At 39.3% G+C, this 18324-nt stretch overlaps 1 protein-coding gene across 2 annotated transcripts; it reads right to left on the bottom strand.

The window, feature by feature from the left end:
• Nucleotides 1-2361: 2361 nt before the first annotated feature.
• Nucleotides 2362-15405, bottom strand: calcoco1a (calcium binding and coiled-coil domain 1a). 2 transcript variants are annotated; one of them, XM_034145059.1, is made up of 15 exons: nt 15236-15405; nt 13886-14039; nt 13696-13798; nt 11013-11215; nt 10655-10867; nt 10216-10364; nt 10050-10119; nt 9778-9933; nt 9088-9342; nt 8317-8442; nt 7740-7835; nt 6766-6853; nt 6279-6592; nt 5987-6078; nt 2362-4423 (listed from the first exon to the last, which is right to left on the bottom strand). In XM_034145059.1, the coding sequence occupies exons 2-15, from the start codon at nt 14015-14017 to the stop codon at nt 4396-4398; spliced, it is 2025 nt and encodes a 674-aa protein (XP_034000950.1). In that variant the 5' UTR covers nt 14018-14039; nt 15236-15405; the 3' UTR covers nt 2362-4395. The 2 variants fall into 2 exon arrangements, with proteins under 2 accessions (XP_034000950.1, XP_034000951.1); XM_034145060.1 differs by having other exon boundaries at nt 6345-6592.
• Nucleotides 15406-18324: the final 2919 nt, after the last annotated feature.

The following is an 18324-nucleotide window of genomic DNA, read 5'->3' as shown; positions in this document are numbered from 1 at the left end:
ATGTATTTTCAAGTAGAAATTATGTTTTCTTTCCATCTTATTGTAAAGGTAATATATATTGTTTTTGGACTTTTAGATAAGAGATTTGAAGATACTCTCCTACTGTGCAAATGAGTTTCCACACTTCTTTATGTTTCATAGACTAAACCATTAATCAAAAAGATAGCTGGCAGATGAATTGATATTTTGAAAAATCGTTAGATAAACCCAAGATATTAGTCATGTCTATATTGAACTTCTGCTAAGGAAAATGAAAGTGATGCTTCCAGATAAACACTTACATGTTCATGGTCAAACATGGCCGCAGTATTTATTGGACTCATATTAGATCTCATAGAAAAAAGATCCAAAACTGAATTGGGTTTGGTAACTCAACTCAAAGCTAACTCATTTAAAACAAGCACAATAATAAAATAAGCAAAAACCCTACTCATATTTCAGATTCCTTATAAATGTCACAAAAAATCTAGAGTTATACGTTTGTCCCAACATTTATTACCGCAATTGCATCACTGTCACTGATAAGACCAGCTCTCCTGACATCCTGATAAAGAACAGGAACCCTCTCTGTAAAAGACCACTGATACTGAACAGCTTTATTTTTTTTCAGACGAATCAGTGTGGGATACTTTGCCTCACCTTGATTTTATGAATAGAGAGAGAGAATCAGAGGAGGGTGATAAACAGAGATGAGAATCTATCAATTATATGATTGCTTTAATTAACTATCATTAAAGACAGATCAATAACGGCAGACTGGAATTAAAATAAGGTCCATACATTATACACTATTTTACAAGGAACAATCAAATGGCCCCATATACTGAGCCCCTGGACGGTGTTGCCATGGGAACCCAAGGGAGGAGACATTTAAAGGAGCCAGGCCAGATTTCTATATACTCACTCTTCCACATCAATGATTGCTGGATTAACCAATTACATGAGTAAGGAAGTCTTATTCCCTAGAATAAAAAAAAATGAAAATGTGTAATGAAAGGCCTCTGGAAAAGAAGGTATAACTGTTGAATGAATAAATAAAAGGGTAAAAATCTCTCATGTAATATACTTGTAGCCTCAGGACATCAATTATTCAAATAAAATAGTAAAGAATCTATGAAGTAGGTCATGAGTGTGGCATACCAAATAGTTTAATTTGAATATTTAAACATAGAGAGAGCACATCTGCTGAGTTTGCTCTGAACATAAGCAAACTGCAGCGGTACCTTTGTCAACACGCAGGAGAGATAATGGAGCAGGAGAGGTTTGCTCCTCAGAGAGTGATCGGGAGGATAAAGCTCACTGAACCCAAGTGCTCCTGGCAGCAGTTAGGGAGGGAGAGCCTGGGCTCAGGGTGTGATAAAAGCAGAGTGGAGGTGCCCTGGGTTTGATGTGATAAAAAAAAAACCTGTGGGGTCTTTCTACGTGGACCTAAAGCTATATACAAGACAGAGAGGCGTACGCGTCATGTGCAGGATGCATGGAGTTGGAAGCGGGGTCACAGCACATTATTTGTCTCCTACCTGGGTCAGAACGGACAAAAAGGACATCTTCCTCATTTGTTACATATGCAGCGAATCGATGGAGGCTTGGGAATCAGTCAAGGGAAGAAAGAAGAGGCGAAGGGAAGGTGACAAACGTTTTCAAGTGCAAAGACCATCAATTATAACACCTTTCAATGTGCGAACAGAAAGGGAGGCGGGCGATCTTAAAGGAAGGGTAATGGAGAACGTGATGAAGAAACGGGTAAAGGTATCTGTGACAAGAGTGTGAATGGAGGGTGGGACAGAAGGGAGGAGGAGGAGGAGGGAATAAACAAGGCCAGGTAGAGGAAGGAGTGAATTGGGGAAGGGAAGCGAGAGCTGTGGAAGGCGGGTGTCAGGGTCATAAAAACTCGGAGATGTGTTCTGGCCTCTGGGTCTTCATATCTTTTACATTTCTAATTAAAAGAGATAAAGAGTGGGGGGGTCATCAATCCCACAGTGATTTCCCAGTTAAGGTTTTAGAGGGGGCTGTAAACTAGGCAGCCCGGCATCATTGATTTTATAATTAGCTATCGTCACCCCAGACTTAAGATGGAGGGAGTGTGGTGGAGGGAGCGGGAGAACCGCCGGAGGAGTGTTCACGCACAAGGATGAAGATGATGAGGAGCTCTTGCCTGAGGGGAGAGTGAGGGAGAGCCAAAGGTGAAGGGAGAGAAAATCTAGAATGAGAAATGTATCTGAAACAGGCAATGAGCCAAAGGGGAATATAGGTTATATAGCTGTGTGAAAAGAAATGGCATAGTTAATTACCAGTGAAATGTCATGTGAGGATCAAAATATTGCTATGATCTTTGGCCAGAAAAAGACACATTAGACACGATAATGGATACATAAACCTCTTTATTATACGTAACCCCACCCAAACCCCGGTACATGACTGATAAGAAAATACACAGTACATGTGGGATAACCTTCACACACAAAACTTCAAAACAAACCATAACCACTGGAGCTTTATTGCAACCGGAGACGTGTCCCGATGAAGAGCACTCGTCCCTTAAACTCTCAGTGGGATAACAAAAGAATAACTTCCCTAAGACATAAAGTCAGATTACAACCACAAACAAGGACTATGGAGGATACATGTAGTGTAGTGTGCTATCTTCTGGGAAAGAATACCAGGCTCCTTAAAACATTCCCACTTCTTTACAAGGAGAATCAACATGTACTGCAACACCAGAGTACGCAGTGACACAAGGTAAGTGAGAGGTTGGACAGACATGAACTCCTTTCGTGAGTACTTTCATAATCCTGTTTAATCAATCAATTAATTTCCTCCACTTTAAACTCAACATGCCGGTTTCATTCCCTTTCATTAGCACCAATATCTCGAAACAATATAACTCAAATCTTTATAGTCAAAGTACGTTTTTTAAAGCAGAATGTAAGAATAGAATGTGTAAATAAAATATACGTAAACACAACACACAATGGTAATGACTAAGATAATGATGAAAGGACACACGACTGACATATAAAGTATCCGTAAATCTACTTTTCATCTAAAAACTCTTCTATAGTAAAAATAGGGTGCAAATTTAGCTGATGAAATCATCAAGCATCAAAGTGTCTAGCAAATATTTTTAGCCAAGCATTGAAAACTTTTTCACACATTGCACAGAGTTGCGTGAAAGACTAAACCTGCATATAGTTTCATTGCAGCATAGCCCAAGTTAATTATAAATAGAAAAATCATGAAAAATGCATACAGTATTGATTAAAAGGTAGGCAGCGATTTTTATTTGGCATTATATTGCCATAGGGCTAGGGGAAATATACCAACACCATGTCATGATGTCGGGATCTATAAAGCTTTTTTTCTTTGATTATTTTTTAAATTATTCTAGGAACAAATTTAGAACTGCATGAATGCAAGATTTCTGTACAATACAAACCGTTACAAACACTAAATATCTAAACGGCCAGCTAGTAATTTAGCATTTAATTTAAATAATTACGGAATCCAAGATCATTACAAAGTAAAAACAGCAGCTGATAAATGGTAAAGAGCTTATGAGCATTAATATTATAATAACGGTGAAATAAAGGTACTGAAGTAGAAAGTTGCATCTGGCATCTATTTAATAGACTTTAAACACAATCTGTTCAATAGGCTTTCTATTTCAAATGCATCTCCACCCGACAGCGCGTCTGCATCATTATATCTCCTTAACTGCATCTGCATGAAAACAATCAACTTCTACTGCGTACAAGAAAGTGCATATCAAATCTTACTTCTGGGTAAATGGAGGAGAAATATGATGCCATGAACCTACATTACTGCAATATAATTCTAGCACGATGCTGTATCATAACTTTATGTTGCCGTGAATAGCGTTCAAAGCTGCTGTGGAGAATTTAATGCTGGAAGAGAGTTTTGCCATGATTTCAAGAGGAGCCGGGCCCACACAAAACATCATAATTACAGTGCCTGTCATGACTCCTAATCACAAAAGTCATAAAAACGACATAACATCCATCGTAAAGCCCTCGACATAGCAATGATTCAACAGAAATCATTCTACTACAGCCTGCAAACTCTCAAACGCCTGAGCCCAAAAGCACGCCGTTTCATACTGTGCACCAGCCTTATGTCTGTCATAAACACGGTGTTGACCTGCCACCACGAGCATTATGTCATTCCTAACAACTAACAGCAAGGGCGATAACACAACAGTCTAAGAGGGGAAAATCAAGGTTCACTGCAGATACAATAATTGCATATTAACATTTTGTGTGTGTAGTGAGTGAGCTGTATATGTGCTTGTTAGTGGAAGTAATGTGGAACCACATTAACTCAAATAAAAATCCTTCTTCTCTTTTTGATCGCCCGCCTTGGCTTAGTGTCCACTGGTTACCATAGCGAGGTGTCGGCCAGATCACTGCAGGATGAGACAAAGCAGAGTGTGCGTGTGTGAAAAAGTGAAAGAAAACACACGTTCTGGTTGAAAAAGGAGGTTAGACTGAAGGAGCGGGTGAATGGGAGAGAGAGAGCTTTAATGATGCTGAAAATTGGCCCGTGACTTCAGTACAACCCTCAGGTAAATCATTCCTACAGCTTGCTGTCAACTTATCTGTCCCCTTGTCCTCCCATCTCGCCCCTCCCACGCCACAGCTCTGTCTCACACAGTCCCCCCCGCCTCACCCTGACTCAACTTCTTTTACGACCACATATTCAAAACTTCCATCTTCCAGCCATACTCACCCTGTCACCATAAATAATTGGTCACATGTGTCTGGGTGCATTAGTAAGCTTTGAATTCACTGTGTGCGCCTGAAACCATTTCTCTTTGAGACCTGAAGTGGAAACTCTGCACTCAGGTGCTATGCATGAGTACAATGACTTCATTCCTTTCTCTTTGAAATACTTCGCTGCATTTAAGAAAGAAATATGACACTTTTTGCCAGACTGCAGTTATCTGGCTGCTGTGTTCACTAATTACTCTGCAGAGTAAGGTTGTACACACAAATCAAGTCATGAGCTCATAAAATATGATGCATTGCTAGAGTTTAAGACCAGCCAGTATGACAGGAAGAAATGTGTTGTCTTGTTTGGCCTTTAAAGAAAATGTCCTTTTAACATGCAGGTAGTAATGCAGAGCCCCATCTTTGAACATAAAATCTTCAGCTGTGCTGAATTGTGTTGTCGTCACTTGCCTTACCCTGCATTAATCTAACCTAAATCCTAGAATATATTTCAAGGGAAGGCAAGTTTATTTATTAGGTAAAAAGATATGCGTACTGTATTATGAGCTAGCTATTTTGATTGTGATATTTTATGATCTAACTGAGATCTTGGTCTGTTTGATCAAATGTTTGTCAAATAAAAATTTCTGGAAGCTTCATCTTTTGTCTGATTCATGCCATAGTTAGATTTTTTAACGTAGCACCTTTAAAGTTTTTGGGATGTGCGTTACCTACAGTACAACCTGTTTATCTAAAACTAGTCTCATATGAATGTGCCCATCTAAAAAAAAAAAATTATTTGTAGAAGCTTTAACATTTCTAGCAACATTTGATTCTTGCATGTGTCACAGTGTTATAAGTAGCTCTGGTGGATCACTTAAAACCTAAATTTAGATTTTAACACCAATTAAACAAGACACAAATATTCCATTACTAGTAAAGGCTTAGAGACAACTATAGACATTTCAAAAATTACTAAAGAACTCAGCAAAACACTGCTTGTTTGTAAAAGGGTCACAAGTGAATAGGGATTGATTAACACCACTTGACAATCTTTAACACGCTAAGTGGAAGCTTCAGGCAATGTCCTCTCCTCTAATAGTAATAGTGAAGCACAATTACCTTAAAACTGTACTGTACTAAATAATTTATATTAAGCACAGGCGAAAATAACTTTCTCCCTAAAGCTTTTAATAACAATACCTACAGTATATACCAATTGGTAATGCTCCCTGTGTGTGTATGTGTGTGTGTTTTACCTGATAACAGTGGCAGTGTGCTCTGGCAGCAGAAGTGCTCTTTCCTCTTCAGAGCTGAGCCTTCCGCACTGAAGTGTATCAGCTTCCTCCTCCTTCACACCAGAGAGCAATACACACACATAGCAAACACACGCAAAGACAAACACGCACACGCACACGCACACAGAGCATATATTACAGTCTAATTCCTTGCACACTAGCGGCCTAATTGCTCTGAGGAGATAATGTCTGTATCAAACGATTCACTGCCCATTATTAACTGGTGTGCACGCCTATCAGCATGAAGACATACCTCATTTTCAGTATCGCATGCAATTACACTATGTTGACGCTGAATGGCTCGAATAGCGTGTCTCACCGAATCAGAGCTGTGCGGCAAAGTGTCAGCGTCGGCCTGGTGTGGCGAGGAGAGCGGGGCTGGCTGGTTGATGACCACCGCACAACTCTCCGCCTCCCTTGGGGAGGAAGGAGGGGGGGCAAGGAGCAGGAAGTTTGACTGGCCCTGCTCACACAAGCTGTAGTGACCCAGAGGTCTTGCTGGGCGGAGGGGCTGCAGAGCCTCTGGGTTCTCGTCCTCAGAGTCGGATAATGCACTGCCAGGCCGCCCTGCCAGATAGAGAAATTGACAAAGAAAAAGTGTTCAGTTTTCCTCAAAGCACTGCTCCTGTCGCCCCCCCCCTACAGAGGCTGTTCGGAGGAATATTTAGCGCTGCTGTTATATGATAGTTTACACTTTTATCTACAGGGCATACAGTAGATTAATGTGTGGCTCCATTCACCTGTAGAGGCAATCGGGGCAGCACTCCACTTGGCTCTGACCATTGTTCCCATCTTCTGCTCCAGCTGACAGATGTACTCCATCAACTCCTGTAGTGGAAAATACAGCCATCATATCACACGCCCGGGCAGGACTTTCATCGTGGCTTCAGCAGCCATCACCCTCGTAACCCTCATGATGTTCCACTTCTTCCAGCCAAAGCCACATAAAATGGTAACAAATGCACAGCCGCAACACTTGTTATTATATAAATATCATTATCTCTGTTCAATAAACATTTAAACATTAGTTTGATTTATCATGTGCCACAGATTGGCCGCTTTGCTCCCATGTGGCGGATGTTAAAATTAAGCTGGACACTGATTTTAAAAACATTGACTATCTACTCTGCCAGTAGCGGGCTATTGTGATGGTGGTTATCCAACAAAAACTCTGCAGGCACTTTAACAGCGGCAGCACTGACTGCTCTGAAATCCACTGATTTATATTACGCTATAAACCATTTATATTGCACAATAACAACCAAGAAGACAACAACAGACCGAAGATTCCCAACACCTGGGACATTCACAATCCCTATGCTTGCATATATGTTACATCGGTAAGCTTTAAGATATGAATACATTAATAATAACGAGCATTTAGGGAAAAAAAACATATTTATAGATGCACTCAAGCTGGAGAGAGGTACAAATTGTAACTTAACTTTAAAGCTAATAATGACTAAAGTACTGCAGTTATGGGCTGATTAGGATACAACTGTTACACTTTATTTGTTAATCTATACCATACCATAGCCATTTATTGGCCTTCAGACCTTGTCAGCTGGTAATGAACAGCACACATATAGTTAGTAACTGTGACACTATACAGGCACGTGTTTTCAAAACAGTATAGTTTCTCCTTTTTGGACACATATTCGGTAGGCTTCAGCTTTAAGTTGTCCCCTATGTTTAATTAAAGTGAGTTTCTGACCTGTTTCTCTGCAAGTATCTGCTCCTTCTCTTTCTGGGCGACCCTCAGGCTGGCCTTCAGCTCCTGGAGCTCCCTGCGGGTTTCCCCCAGCTGAACCTGCAAGGCCAGATAACACAGGACAGGGTATGTCAGAAAAAACAAATACTCTTCTACAAAATACAACTGTGTAGCAAACAAAGTACACACACACATATATATATATATATATATATAAAGAATAGCTTAAGTTTTCTGTACTTAGAAATTAACTATATAAGAATATCTTACTGATTCATGGTAAATGTTGTTGTGTTTATTGCAAACACACAAAATAAAAGTGTTTTAAATATTAGCTATATAACCTTTATTTATACAAGTAATCTATTGAGACACAGGTTTTGATGCTACAGAGAAACATGGTTAAGAAACAGCAGCAATACAAAATAAAGTTACAGACAAAAAGGACATTCACACACAGACAAAATAAAACACAGTTCTAAAAGTCACAAGTGCCAAAGTGTACAGGAACCCCTACAGCCATTCTCTCCAGATATTACAAGGAACCCTGAATGCAGTAAGTTCCGAGTGGTCTTCCCACCCGGTTGCAGTCCTTTTCCCTGCCGAGCTCGACCTCCAGCTTCACTCTCTCCATCCTCTCGTCCTGCAGCCTCTCCTCCATCTTCTGCATCTCAGCGTTGTATTTCTCCAGACTCTCGTGGTTCTTCTGTCAGGGTGGAGCACACACACACTTTCTCAGTATATAACATTCTTCATTGGTTCACTGGAACATGTATGAGCTAAGGAACTGTTGGAGCCATAAAGTATTTTGTTTGTTTTATTTTATCTGCATGTTGAATGTATCATGCAGTTCCAACATTGAACACAAGATAGAGCATTCAGTTGTGAGTGTGTATGTAATCACCGGGTGATGCGATTCAGGTGTGTGGGACAGAAGAAAACAGTTTTTGACCATGTGGGCAGAAGCCGTGTCGATATGAGCTGTGTTAACCTGTATGTATCAGAGCGTGACTGGCAGGCATATTGTTCATCTGAATGGTAACAGAAAGGCAATATGGATACAATCAATATGGTGAATATATGGAACACAAAATAAAGGATAATCAAGGATATACACTCGTATGGACATTGTTTTATCGTCTGGAACACGCGTCCGAACTAAGTTCTCCCGTTCCCATCCCTCAGTGGCTTGAGTATAGATGAGGTTAAAAAGTCACTACAGGAACATTTAGATCTTAAATACATCATATTTTGTGTTAAAACATTGCTATTGAAGTTATATTCAAACTTTAACTCTACCCTATCACAAATGATTTAAAGTCTGCACTTTAGTTCTAGCAGCTATATGTACCTCTGCAATGCGCTGGAGATTCTGCCTCTCCTGGGTCCAGCGGGCTCTTCCCTCTCTCATGGCCAGACTGGAATCAGCAAGCTGAAGTGTGAGCTGTGCAGCCTGCAGACGAGCCTGATGCAATTCCGCCTGCCCATGATCCCTCTGGGCCACCATGGCATTTAGATCACTCTTTAAGCCCTCTGCAGCGCGCTCGCTCATGTTCAGACGCTCCCGCAGGCTCCACATCTCCTTCAGTGTGGCCTCGTTCTCTGCCTGGAAATAACGGGATAAGAAAGCATGTTGGCTACATATCTGAAGATGATTTCCCAAATAATGCCAGTTGGGGTTATAACTAATACAGAATATGAAAAGCCAAAGTAGTTTTTCAAGTATGTCTGGTAAAACTTTAGGATGTGCTTTCATTATTATTTAAAGCTATGTGTGTTAATTAGGAAATACACCCATGTATAAGTTGAGGTATAATAGAAAAATAAATATTTTCCCATCTTAGGTAATTGAGACCATGTGTTAAGAAGATACATTTGGTTTGCCGGTGCTTAAAGGAGGTGATGCATTAAAAAAGGACAACATGTATTTTGAACATCAGTGAAGCATTATTCTTGTCTATTTAATGCCCCTCGCATGCAAATTTGCCGATTCCAGCTTTAACTATCAAACCGTATATTATTGTCAACCCTCATTTCCAACCTCTTTCCTGTGTGCAGTGGTGAGTTTCTGGGTGAGGGTGGTGATGCTGTTTTGGAGCTGCAGAACACTCGTGTCTCTCTGAGCCAGCGAAGTCCTCAGCACCTGAAACTCCTTCGACAGACTTCGGAGTTCACCTTCTGTCTGTTCAAGCTTGGTCTTATAGGAAAAACATGACACAGATGGGGAAAGAGAGTGCGATGTTTAAGAAAGAACAACTAAGACACCGCTTTTATTATGATGTGTACAGCAATGTTCATCTGCATTGAAATTACCTGCAGGCTCTTTTTCTCACTATCCTCTTCATTTTTCTGAGCTCCTGCCCTCTTTACTCTTTCCTTCATCCTGCACACATAGAGTTGGTTACTGATGATCAAAAGTACTCATGAAACCCACATAAAACTTAATGTAAAAGCGGCAAAGCGGAAAAAAACGTCATACCTTTCCAACTCTGTCTCTCTTTCCACGGCTCTCTGTGTCAGGGTTTTCATATCCTCCTCCAGCTCTTTGATTCTCACTTTGCTCGCCTCCCTCGCATCCAATAAAGCACTTTTCTCCTGGGCTAGTGATTCTCCAAAAGCCTGCTTCTCCTAACAGACCGGAGGCATTTTTAATTTTTACGAGGAATTGTATTTTATTATGACATACACTAGGCAACCCATATAAAAATATATTAAATTTAATATTTTAATATAACAGCCCAGGCATTTTATTAAATTACATTAGTACTTAAAATTGAAAAAAAATTGTTTGAGCAAAGACATGCTTTGCATCTGAGAATAAAGGCACAGATACAGAAGATAAATATGGAAATGTCCAAAAGCGAATCGGTCATAAGCAAATGATCTTTCCCTCGTCATTTGCCTAGCTCTATACATACGTTGTGCTCCGTCTCCATCTCCTCTAGCATCTCCTGACTCTGCTTCAGCTCGTCCTTCAGCCTGGCGGTTTCACTCTCCAGCCCTCTGCGTCGTCTGTCCCAGGCCTCCCTGGCCCTCTTGTAATCTTCCATCTCTTTCTCCCTGTGCTTGTTTTCCGCTTCCTGCGCCTGCAGCAGTTCAGCGCGCTCTCGCAAACATTCCTGCAGTCGACTCTGACGAGAGACAGAAGGAAGCGGATGGGAAATTAAAAAATAAATGTTCCGGCTTATTTGTTTTATCATCACTCATTAATTTAGCAAAACAAAAATACTTTGCTACCTTATTTTGTAAATAATATTCTATGATTGTTATGCTCACCTGCAGCAGTTCAGCCCTGGGCACTACCAGCAGCATGCCTGTGCCTCCTTCCTCACCATGGGGCTCCTCCTCAAAGGTCACCAGATCCTCAAGGGGCTTTGGAGCGCAGAAACTAAATGTGGAGCTGCGGGAGCAAACTTCCCCCTTTGCGTCGATGTATACGAACTCATAATCTTGGGAGCTGGTCTTGGGTAGGTAGGAGGCTAAGAAGTGGTGGTAAAAAGATGAGACATGAGATGTTACATTTCAGTTTTCAGTGTTTTTTTTTTTTTTACCATTATGATATTATTATATTTAGATGGCTAGATCATTTAACTCCTCTTATTTTGGGAGAGCAAATTTCCTTTATAATAACAGTCTTAATAGTATAAAACATGATTTAAAGGGTTTAGATTTTAAATGTAAATGTATATGCATAAAACAAATCATTTAATAATGCAATTTAAAAATTGATTTAAAAAGAAAAAAATGTATTGTATCGCCACAATTGATTCATGAGCGGATTGCTGCAATACAGCTTCCCACCACGAGCGGCAGCACTCCGTCAATTAGACCAGGTGAGCGCCAAAATAAATGGCGTAGAGCAAAACATTTGATTCACAACGCTCGCAAACACTTTAGCGGGCTCCTTTAGAATTAACCGATGGTTTGTTATTGATCACCGACTTGGAAAATACTTTGTCCATCCTGATATATCTTCAAGAAGTCTACCTTGCCTTGAGTAAGTTTCCATTTTCTTTTCTTTTACCTTTATTATACTTAATGAACGCAGATAGCGTTTCCTATGCAGGTAAGTTAATCTGTCCCGTTTGAGGGCTGTTTCAAGTGTTGTCATCAAAGTACTAACATTTCGTCAGATGAGAGTTTATTCTGTCTGTTAATTTAGATGAGAATATAAAGTTTAATCTTTCATAAAGTTAGTAAAACAAGTCTCTGTGAGGACAGGTGATCGGAGGAGCGGCCTACACTAACACCGGATGTATGTCTAGCTCCCTCCAAAACGGTATTCTCTTACAACTAGCCGATTCTTCATTAAACGACAATAAGGTTTAGCTATTTATTTAAGGTTGATCAAAACATTTGGAATATGGAAGATAATCGTTAATTAAGAAAGAAAACGTAAACATTCTTTTAATTAATGCTTCCTGTTTCTCTCAGAAAGTAGGCCTATTCGGTTTACCAGCTTTGATGAGGCTACTAAATAACTTCTTTCTTGATTCACTTTAGTTTTGCTAAGACATTAAGACTAATATCTTTTTTAACTGGCTTTTACTTAAGGTGCCTTGTCATTTGTTTTCAATAATTTGTTTAATACTATTTGTTATAGCTTGTGTACCATGTATTTATAACAGTGACTTTATGTAATTTTCTATTTGATTTAATCTTTTCTATTCTTGTTTCTTTACTGTTTATTCTGTGCTGTTTTTAATTATTCTTTGTGAAGCACAAATATTTCAGTTTTTTTATTATTCTTGTCTATTTCTGCACTACTTTGTTGTCAGTGCTCTTTTTATCTTGCTCTGTAAAGCAAGATAAAACCAACCAACCTATCATTGGTTCAATATTTTCTACCTTGTGTTTATTTATATAAGTGACTTTAATTTCTATTTTAACTTTGCATTTTTTATTTGAAAATGTATTATTTATTATGTCTATTTTTCTTTACTTTATTGTCTGTGCTATTTTTTATTTTGCTCTGTGAAGCATGAATATTTAGTTTTGCATAATGTAATTAATTCGAAGTCTATTTTAGCACTTTTTACTTTGTTGTCTGTGCTCGATCTGGCTATATATATATTGGCTATATGATTGTATGAGAAAGCGCTAGAAATTAAATCGAGTTGAAAATTGCAACCCACTTTCAGCTTGTTGGCTAGTTTAACCAATTTGTTTTAATTCTAAACAGCAGGACCTGATGATGATGCCTCCATGCTTCCCACTCCTACCCCAGAGGAGCCAGCCACAGCTTGACTTCCTCCAGGCCATAAAGCTAAGATAATAGTATCCTTATCTAACACAGGCTTCATGTTTAGAACGATCTACACTTTGCCATTTTACAAAATGTGTACAGTAAAAGGGCCTGATGGAAAACAGAAAAGGAAGAATGACATACAGCAACGTTTATGAGCTGTATTATATCTTACAGCACCGGCTTAGGTCACAATGCTGATGATAAGGAAACATCTGAAGTTTATTTATACTTTTCTCCCTCTGCTCTTGGCAGTACGCTTAACTTAGTGAAAATGCTGTCAATGCTGCACCCGCTGTACATCTGGCCCTCGCTGAATGGGCTTATCAGCTGCCTTTGATAAACGGTACAAACGGTTTTCTTCAGTATTTAGTAGTAGTTGGAGCAGGCTTTGACAGAGGCATTGTGCTTGTCATCCTCATAACTCAGTATTGTAACCATGATACAGCCTCGTCCCATGTGAGAGTCCAAGCTGAGGGATATTAGTCTTCTGTTTAGGATAAGTTCAGTGGAAACACTCTTTTAAGGTACAAATAACATTTTCTTCCACTCCATAGAGTAGAAGCTAGCCTTTTGTGTCTTGGAGAGAAATTCAATTTACAGAAACATCAATCTCCTAGTGAAGGTTTTATATGCGGATCTAAGCACCGTACCAGTATAGATTCTGGCTAACTATGGGAAATAAAATACAATTAGAAAAAAGGGCATGAGTACCCTGGAAGTGCACACAGCAGTTGACATCCATGCCCTCTTGATAGTCAGCCGGGGCCATTGCCCAAACAAAGGTGTGGTAGTCCTTCACTGACAGCCATCCCACCTGAGGAACAAAATATGCACAATGTTATTTGCCATTAAATACTCTTCATCCACATTATTTTTGTGACAGTTTTTAGGATAACTGTACCTTGAAGAGTCCTATCCAGTCATTGCTGGCCCAGTTGTGCTGTGAGCTCAGTGTGTAGTGGCAATCGACTCTGCTCTGAGGGAAGTAACTGCAGCCCACGTTTCTGAACTCGACCTGCCAAGTGTTTTCCATGGCAACACTAAAGGAAGGCAGGCTATTTTGCACATGTAGGAAACAATGTTCAATGTTGTTAGGAAGACAAACAAGACAGAGCCTGTAGTCTGTGAACGTTTATTTAGTGTAAGTGGATATCCTTAATTTGTGCCAACTTGAGGAGAGAACATCAGAACGTAACCTCAGTGACAGCATTGCTGTTGAGCAACATGACATTACATGTTTGTCACAAGGGCTATTTCAGTCATCGTCAACATAATTTGCTATTGTACACCGTGCACGTGTAAGCATGAAGGACAAGGTGTCTAGAACCTTCAGCTTGTATAGGGCTCAAATTTCACTGGCAAATGCACTTTTGAGGAATTCCTGCCTGCAGTTAACCATTAAACCACTTGTGGCTCAGAGAAGGCATTATTTATTCATTTAGCATTGTGTGGGGTGTTCAATCCACCATATGTTGAGTGTGAGTAACTATTGCATGCGTCCGGTCATCCTGACAGACATTCAGGTGACAACAATTGCAAAGAAATTCAATTTGAGAGGGGATTCTAAAGGCACTATTTGGGCCTAAAGTGTACATATGCTACAGTTGTAGATTAACTGTACCTTTCCCATACTTTATATTTCTCTCTCGTGTTACATCCATTTGTATTCTTGTTAATTTAGTTTTTCACTTATTTGTATGGTTTGTGAACTGAGCTGTTAGATTTTTGTATTTTATTAATTTAATTGTTTCTCTGTACAGCACTTTGGTGTGGAGGCTTTAAAGTGCATAAGCTGTGTTGTATTGTATAAACCAAAAATAACTATAGAGGTGTACAGTTTCTATTTTTGTAATGCATCTTCCTAAACTTTGCAATAAGGAAAACAACATATTGTTTTATTATTTAAAAAAACGTTTTGCAGATGTCTTCAAAAAACATGGATCGGTGACAAAAAATATACACTAGCTTTCGGAGGGTTCACATTACACGGCACGAGGCTTGAGGCCCAACAGTAGCAGCACATGTAGTGAAAACAGTGTCCGTGCACGTCGATGCAAACATAGGAAGACAAACATGTCAACAAAGCAGCTAAAGGTGGATCTGAACCTGGAGGCCTACTCGCTTATTATCGACGTATCATTAGTTAGTAGGCTGTGCGTGCACGTCAGGCAAGACAATAACAGGCTTTGCTAACTACAAAGACATCTGCGCACATTATCCCTCCACCGTCTCGGCCGGTTATCCTGCTTACCTTTATCGCCCTCGCGTCTCTGTAAACAGTCTAGACGAGCCGTCTCTATATCAGATACAGGAGTCACAATGTGGGAGAAAACAACAACAAAAACATGAGCGATACACACGCACTTTCCTCTGCAGGCTCAGTTGCTCCAATAACCCGAAACAATAACAAAAAAACCAAAGCAAAACACAAGCATGACAGCTTCACTTCCACAGCGGAATTATGGGAGCTGTTGTTCATCATGTGGCTAAATCTACGTTGAAACACCGAATTTAAACTACATTTCCCAGGCTCAGAGCAGAACAGTAGAGGTCGCACTGGACGTAATATGATGCTTCTCATCGACTGCCGTTATTTTTCTCATCGCTTGTCAAAGCTCAGAGAGCCACTGGCTGTCTGACAGAGTTGTGCATACTGACCAATGGGAATTAGTATCTCCGGTTTGCGATGAGGAAAACAACGATTAGCGGTTGATGCAGTTAAACGGATGTGAGCAGTATGAGAGAGAACAAGCTGATCCTTTACATTTCTGTTGTAATTTGTGTTGTTGTTGCAACCTTATATCTCATATGTTACAGAGAATCTTTTGAATGTTAACTTTATTATTTCGCATATTTCCTATTCAACTGGAAGGTAAACATGCACCCTATAAAGGCTATTTAATTTGAATCACAGTAAGATACTATGTTCTCTGCCACTGGTATTTAATGTAATGTTTTTTTTGCTAAACATATGAATCGATATTCTGTAAAAGTGAATTATGAAGGTTTTTCGTAGTTACCTGCAGAGGTTCAAGAAGTCTAATCTTGTACTTAAATAATAGTAGAACCAAAGTGTAGGAATACTCTGCTATAGGTAAAAGTCCTGTACATGTTACTTAAGTAAAAGTATAAAAGTATTGGCATCTAAATATACTTACATTTCTAAAAGTACTTATTATTGAGACTGGCCCGTTTCGCAATCGTATATATAAATACATATATATATGATATGTTTTAATTATAGTTACTGATGTATTCATATGTTTATATAGCTTGTAAAGGTGGAACTCATTTGAATTCCTTTATTTACTGCTGGGTTGAATGAGAATTTAATACAGATGTAACTCAAATCTAATTTAAGTGTTGATCATATTGTTTATCACTAATCTGCAAAGTAACTTAACTTACTACATAAATGTAGTGGAGTAAAAGTACAATATTTACCTGAGTACAAAGTAGCATGAAATGGAAATACTCAAGTAAAGTACAAATACCTCAAAATTGGACTTAAGTATAGTAATGAGTAAATGTACTTAGTTACTTAACACCACTGATTACCTGTATAACCTTAAATTATCATCTTGTACAAAACGATGTTCTGCATTTGATGGAGTTTTCAGGTATTAGTCATGTTTAGTCATTTCTTTAAAGAAGAAAGTCACAATTTGGCAATGAGTTTGGAGAGACATTGCCTCGTAACATGTGGGGGTACAAATAATCAGCAGTTGCTGGTTGGGCTCCGGACAGCAGATGGCAGTATACCATCTTGATAATCCTATGCTTTACATTCAGGCTGCAGCATATATTTCTTAGCATCTATAACACACAGTGCATGATCTTCAGCCTCCTCATACTGTCCCACGGGCTTCTGGAGTCATCTAAGGTTTTGCAAATATTGCAACCGCACAGCAAAAGTAAAAGTGGGTAGCCCAGAATGAGGGAAATATCCCTGCAAAGCCCTTTAGTGATATACTACTACAGTTATTTGTTTAATTGATTGTCTTGGAACTTTTTTTTAAAGTTTTTATTGACATACATATTTAAATAATGGCTTTTTAATCACACACACATTATATTTAAAATGATTTAAATCAAACATGTTGATAAAGAGAGTCAACACACATCTCTGTTGCAGTGAACTCAATAGGAGTCAGTTGGCTGCAGGAACCAACATCATAGAGGTGGACATTTAAATGAGTATTGAAGATTTAAGGTTATAATGCCTCAGTAACCACAGTTTAAATAATGGGCATCCTTAATTACTGAAGTTATTGATGTTTTTCCCGTAGCCTTCTTATTTATCTCTGCTCATTGATGAGTCCATCTAGGCACATAGTACTTTACTCTTCTCAATTAGTAAGTCCAGTTTGGCTAATTTGGTCTGTTGAAGACACTATAAGGACGCTTCATGTAATTTTATGCCGACGGACAGTCGATGTTGAGACCCTATAAATTGTATTGAAGTGGATTAATAGTGTGCTGAGCCTGTGTGAGCAAAGCGGTGCTGGAAGTAGTGGCTCTCTATGCAATAGGATAATTAAATAGCTTGTACCGCAATGACTAGCTTATTCAGACCAGTGACAACTGTTTGCATGTGTGTTTAGGGCTAGCATGTGAGGAAATGTAAAAGAATACTCTACATTTTAGTTTGGTGGCAAAAGATTCATTATAAGTGTCTTGCTCTTTCTTTTATTTCAGTTAACCAGTATGCATCACTATTTAAACACCGATATAATGATTCACTACTTTGTCTTCTTCTTGCTCCTGTTATGCTAATTGTTTGGTGTTATTTTTGCCACTGTAATTTTTGAAAACGGTATGGCAGGCAGACTTCAGTTAGCCTTGACTTTGAAGTTGTTAGAAGATGGCTGTGCTGAAGGAATGTGAGGCTTCACCCTAATAGAGACTAGACTCAAAGTGGATTGTCCATGAAACTGCTTGATCTTGACCTAGCTGCCTGCTGTTATGGCCCCTCTGTCTGTCATAACCCCCCACCCCAACAGACACACACAGGCAAACACACACATTCACACAGACACACAGGAGCATACACACACGCACGCACACACCATATGGATGCATACTTTTAGTTTGGAAACTGTAAGCTGGACTAATATCAACACTTTTATGCATTACTTGGAAAAACCCACTACAACTGTTCTGGCAAAAGCTTCTGCAGGCTGTTTGTTTATATGTTGCAGTACTAATCCGCACAAATGTAATCCCTGTCGGCTGCTGATTTCTAGCAGCCTGGCATGGAATTCCTCTCAATATAAGAAAATGGTATAGCCCTGAGTGCTACTGCAGTTTTATTACCTGAGGTGGTCTGTCTGAATATAG

The sequence above is a fragment of the Trematomus bernacchii genome, unplaced genomic scaffold (assembly GCF_902827165.1).
Source record: "Trematomus bernacchii unplaced genomic scaffold, fTreBer1.1, whole genome shotgun sequence".
Classification (NCBI taxonomy): domain Eukaryota; kingdom Metazoa; phylum Chordata; class Actinopteri; order Perciformes; family Nototheniidae; genus Trematomus; species Trematomus bernacchii.
This window is presented reverse-complemented; position numbering and strand designations above follow the sequence as displayed.

Coding starts and splice junctions, on each gene's coding strand:
- calcoco1a (XM_034145059.1), bottom strand. CDS start 14,017: ATGGAAAACACTTGGCAGGTCGAGTTCAGAAACGTGGGCTGCAGTTAC. Junction 13,799..13,885: donor ACTGGATAGGACTCTTCAAG/GTACAGTTATCC, acceptor TTTGTTCCTCAG/GTGGGATGGCTGTCAGTGAA. Junction 10,120..10,215: donor AGAGAGACAGAGTTGGAAAG/GTATGACGTTTT, acceptor CTATGTGTGCAG/GATGAAGGAAAGAGTAAAGA.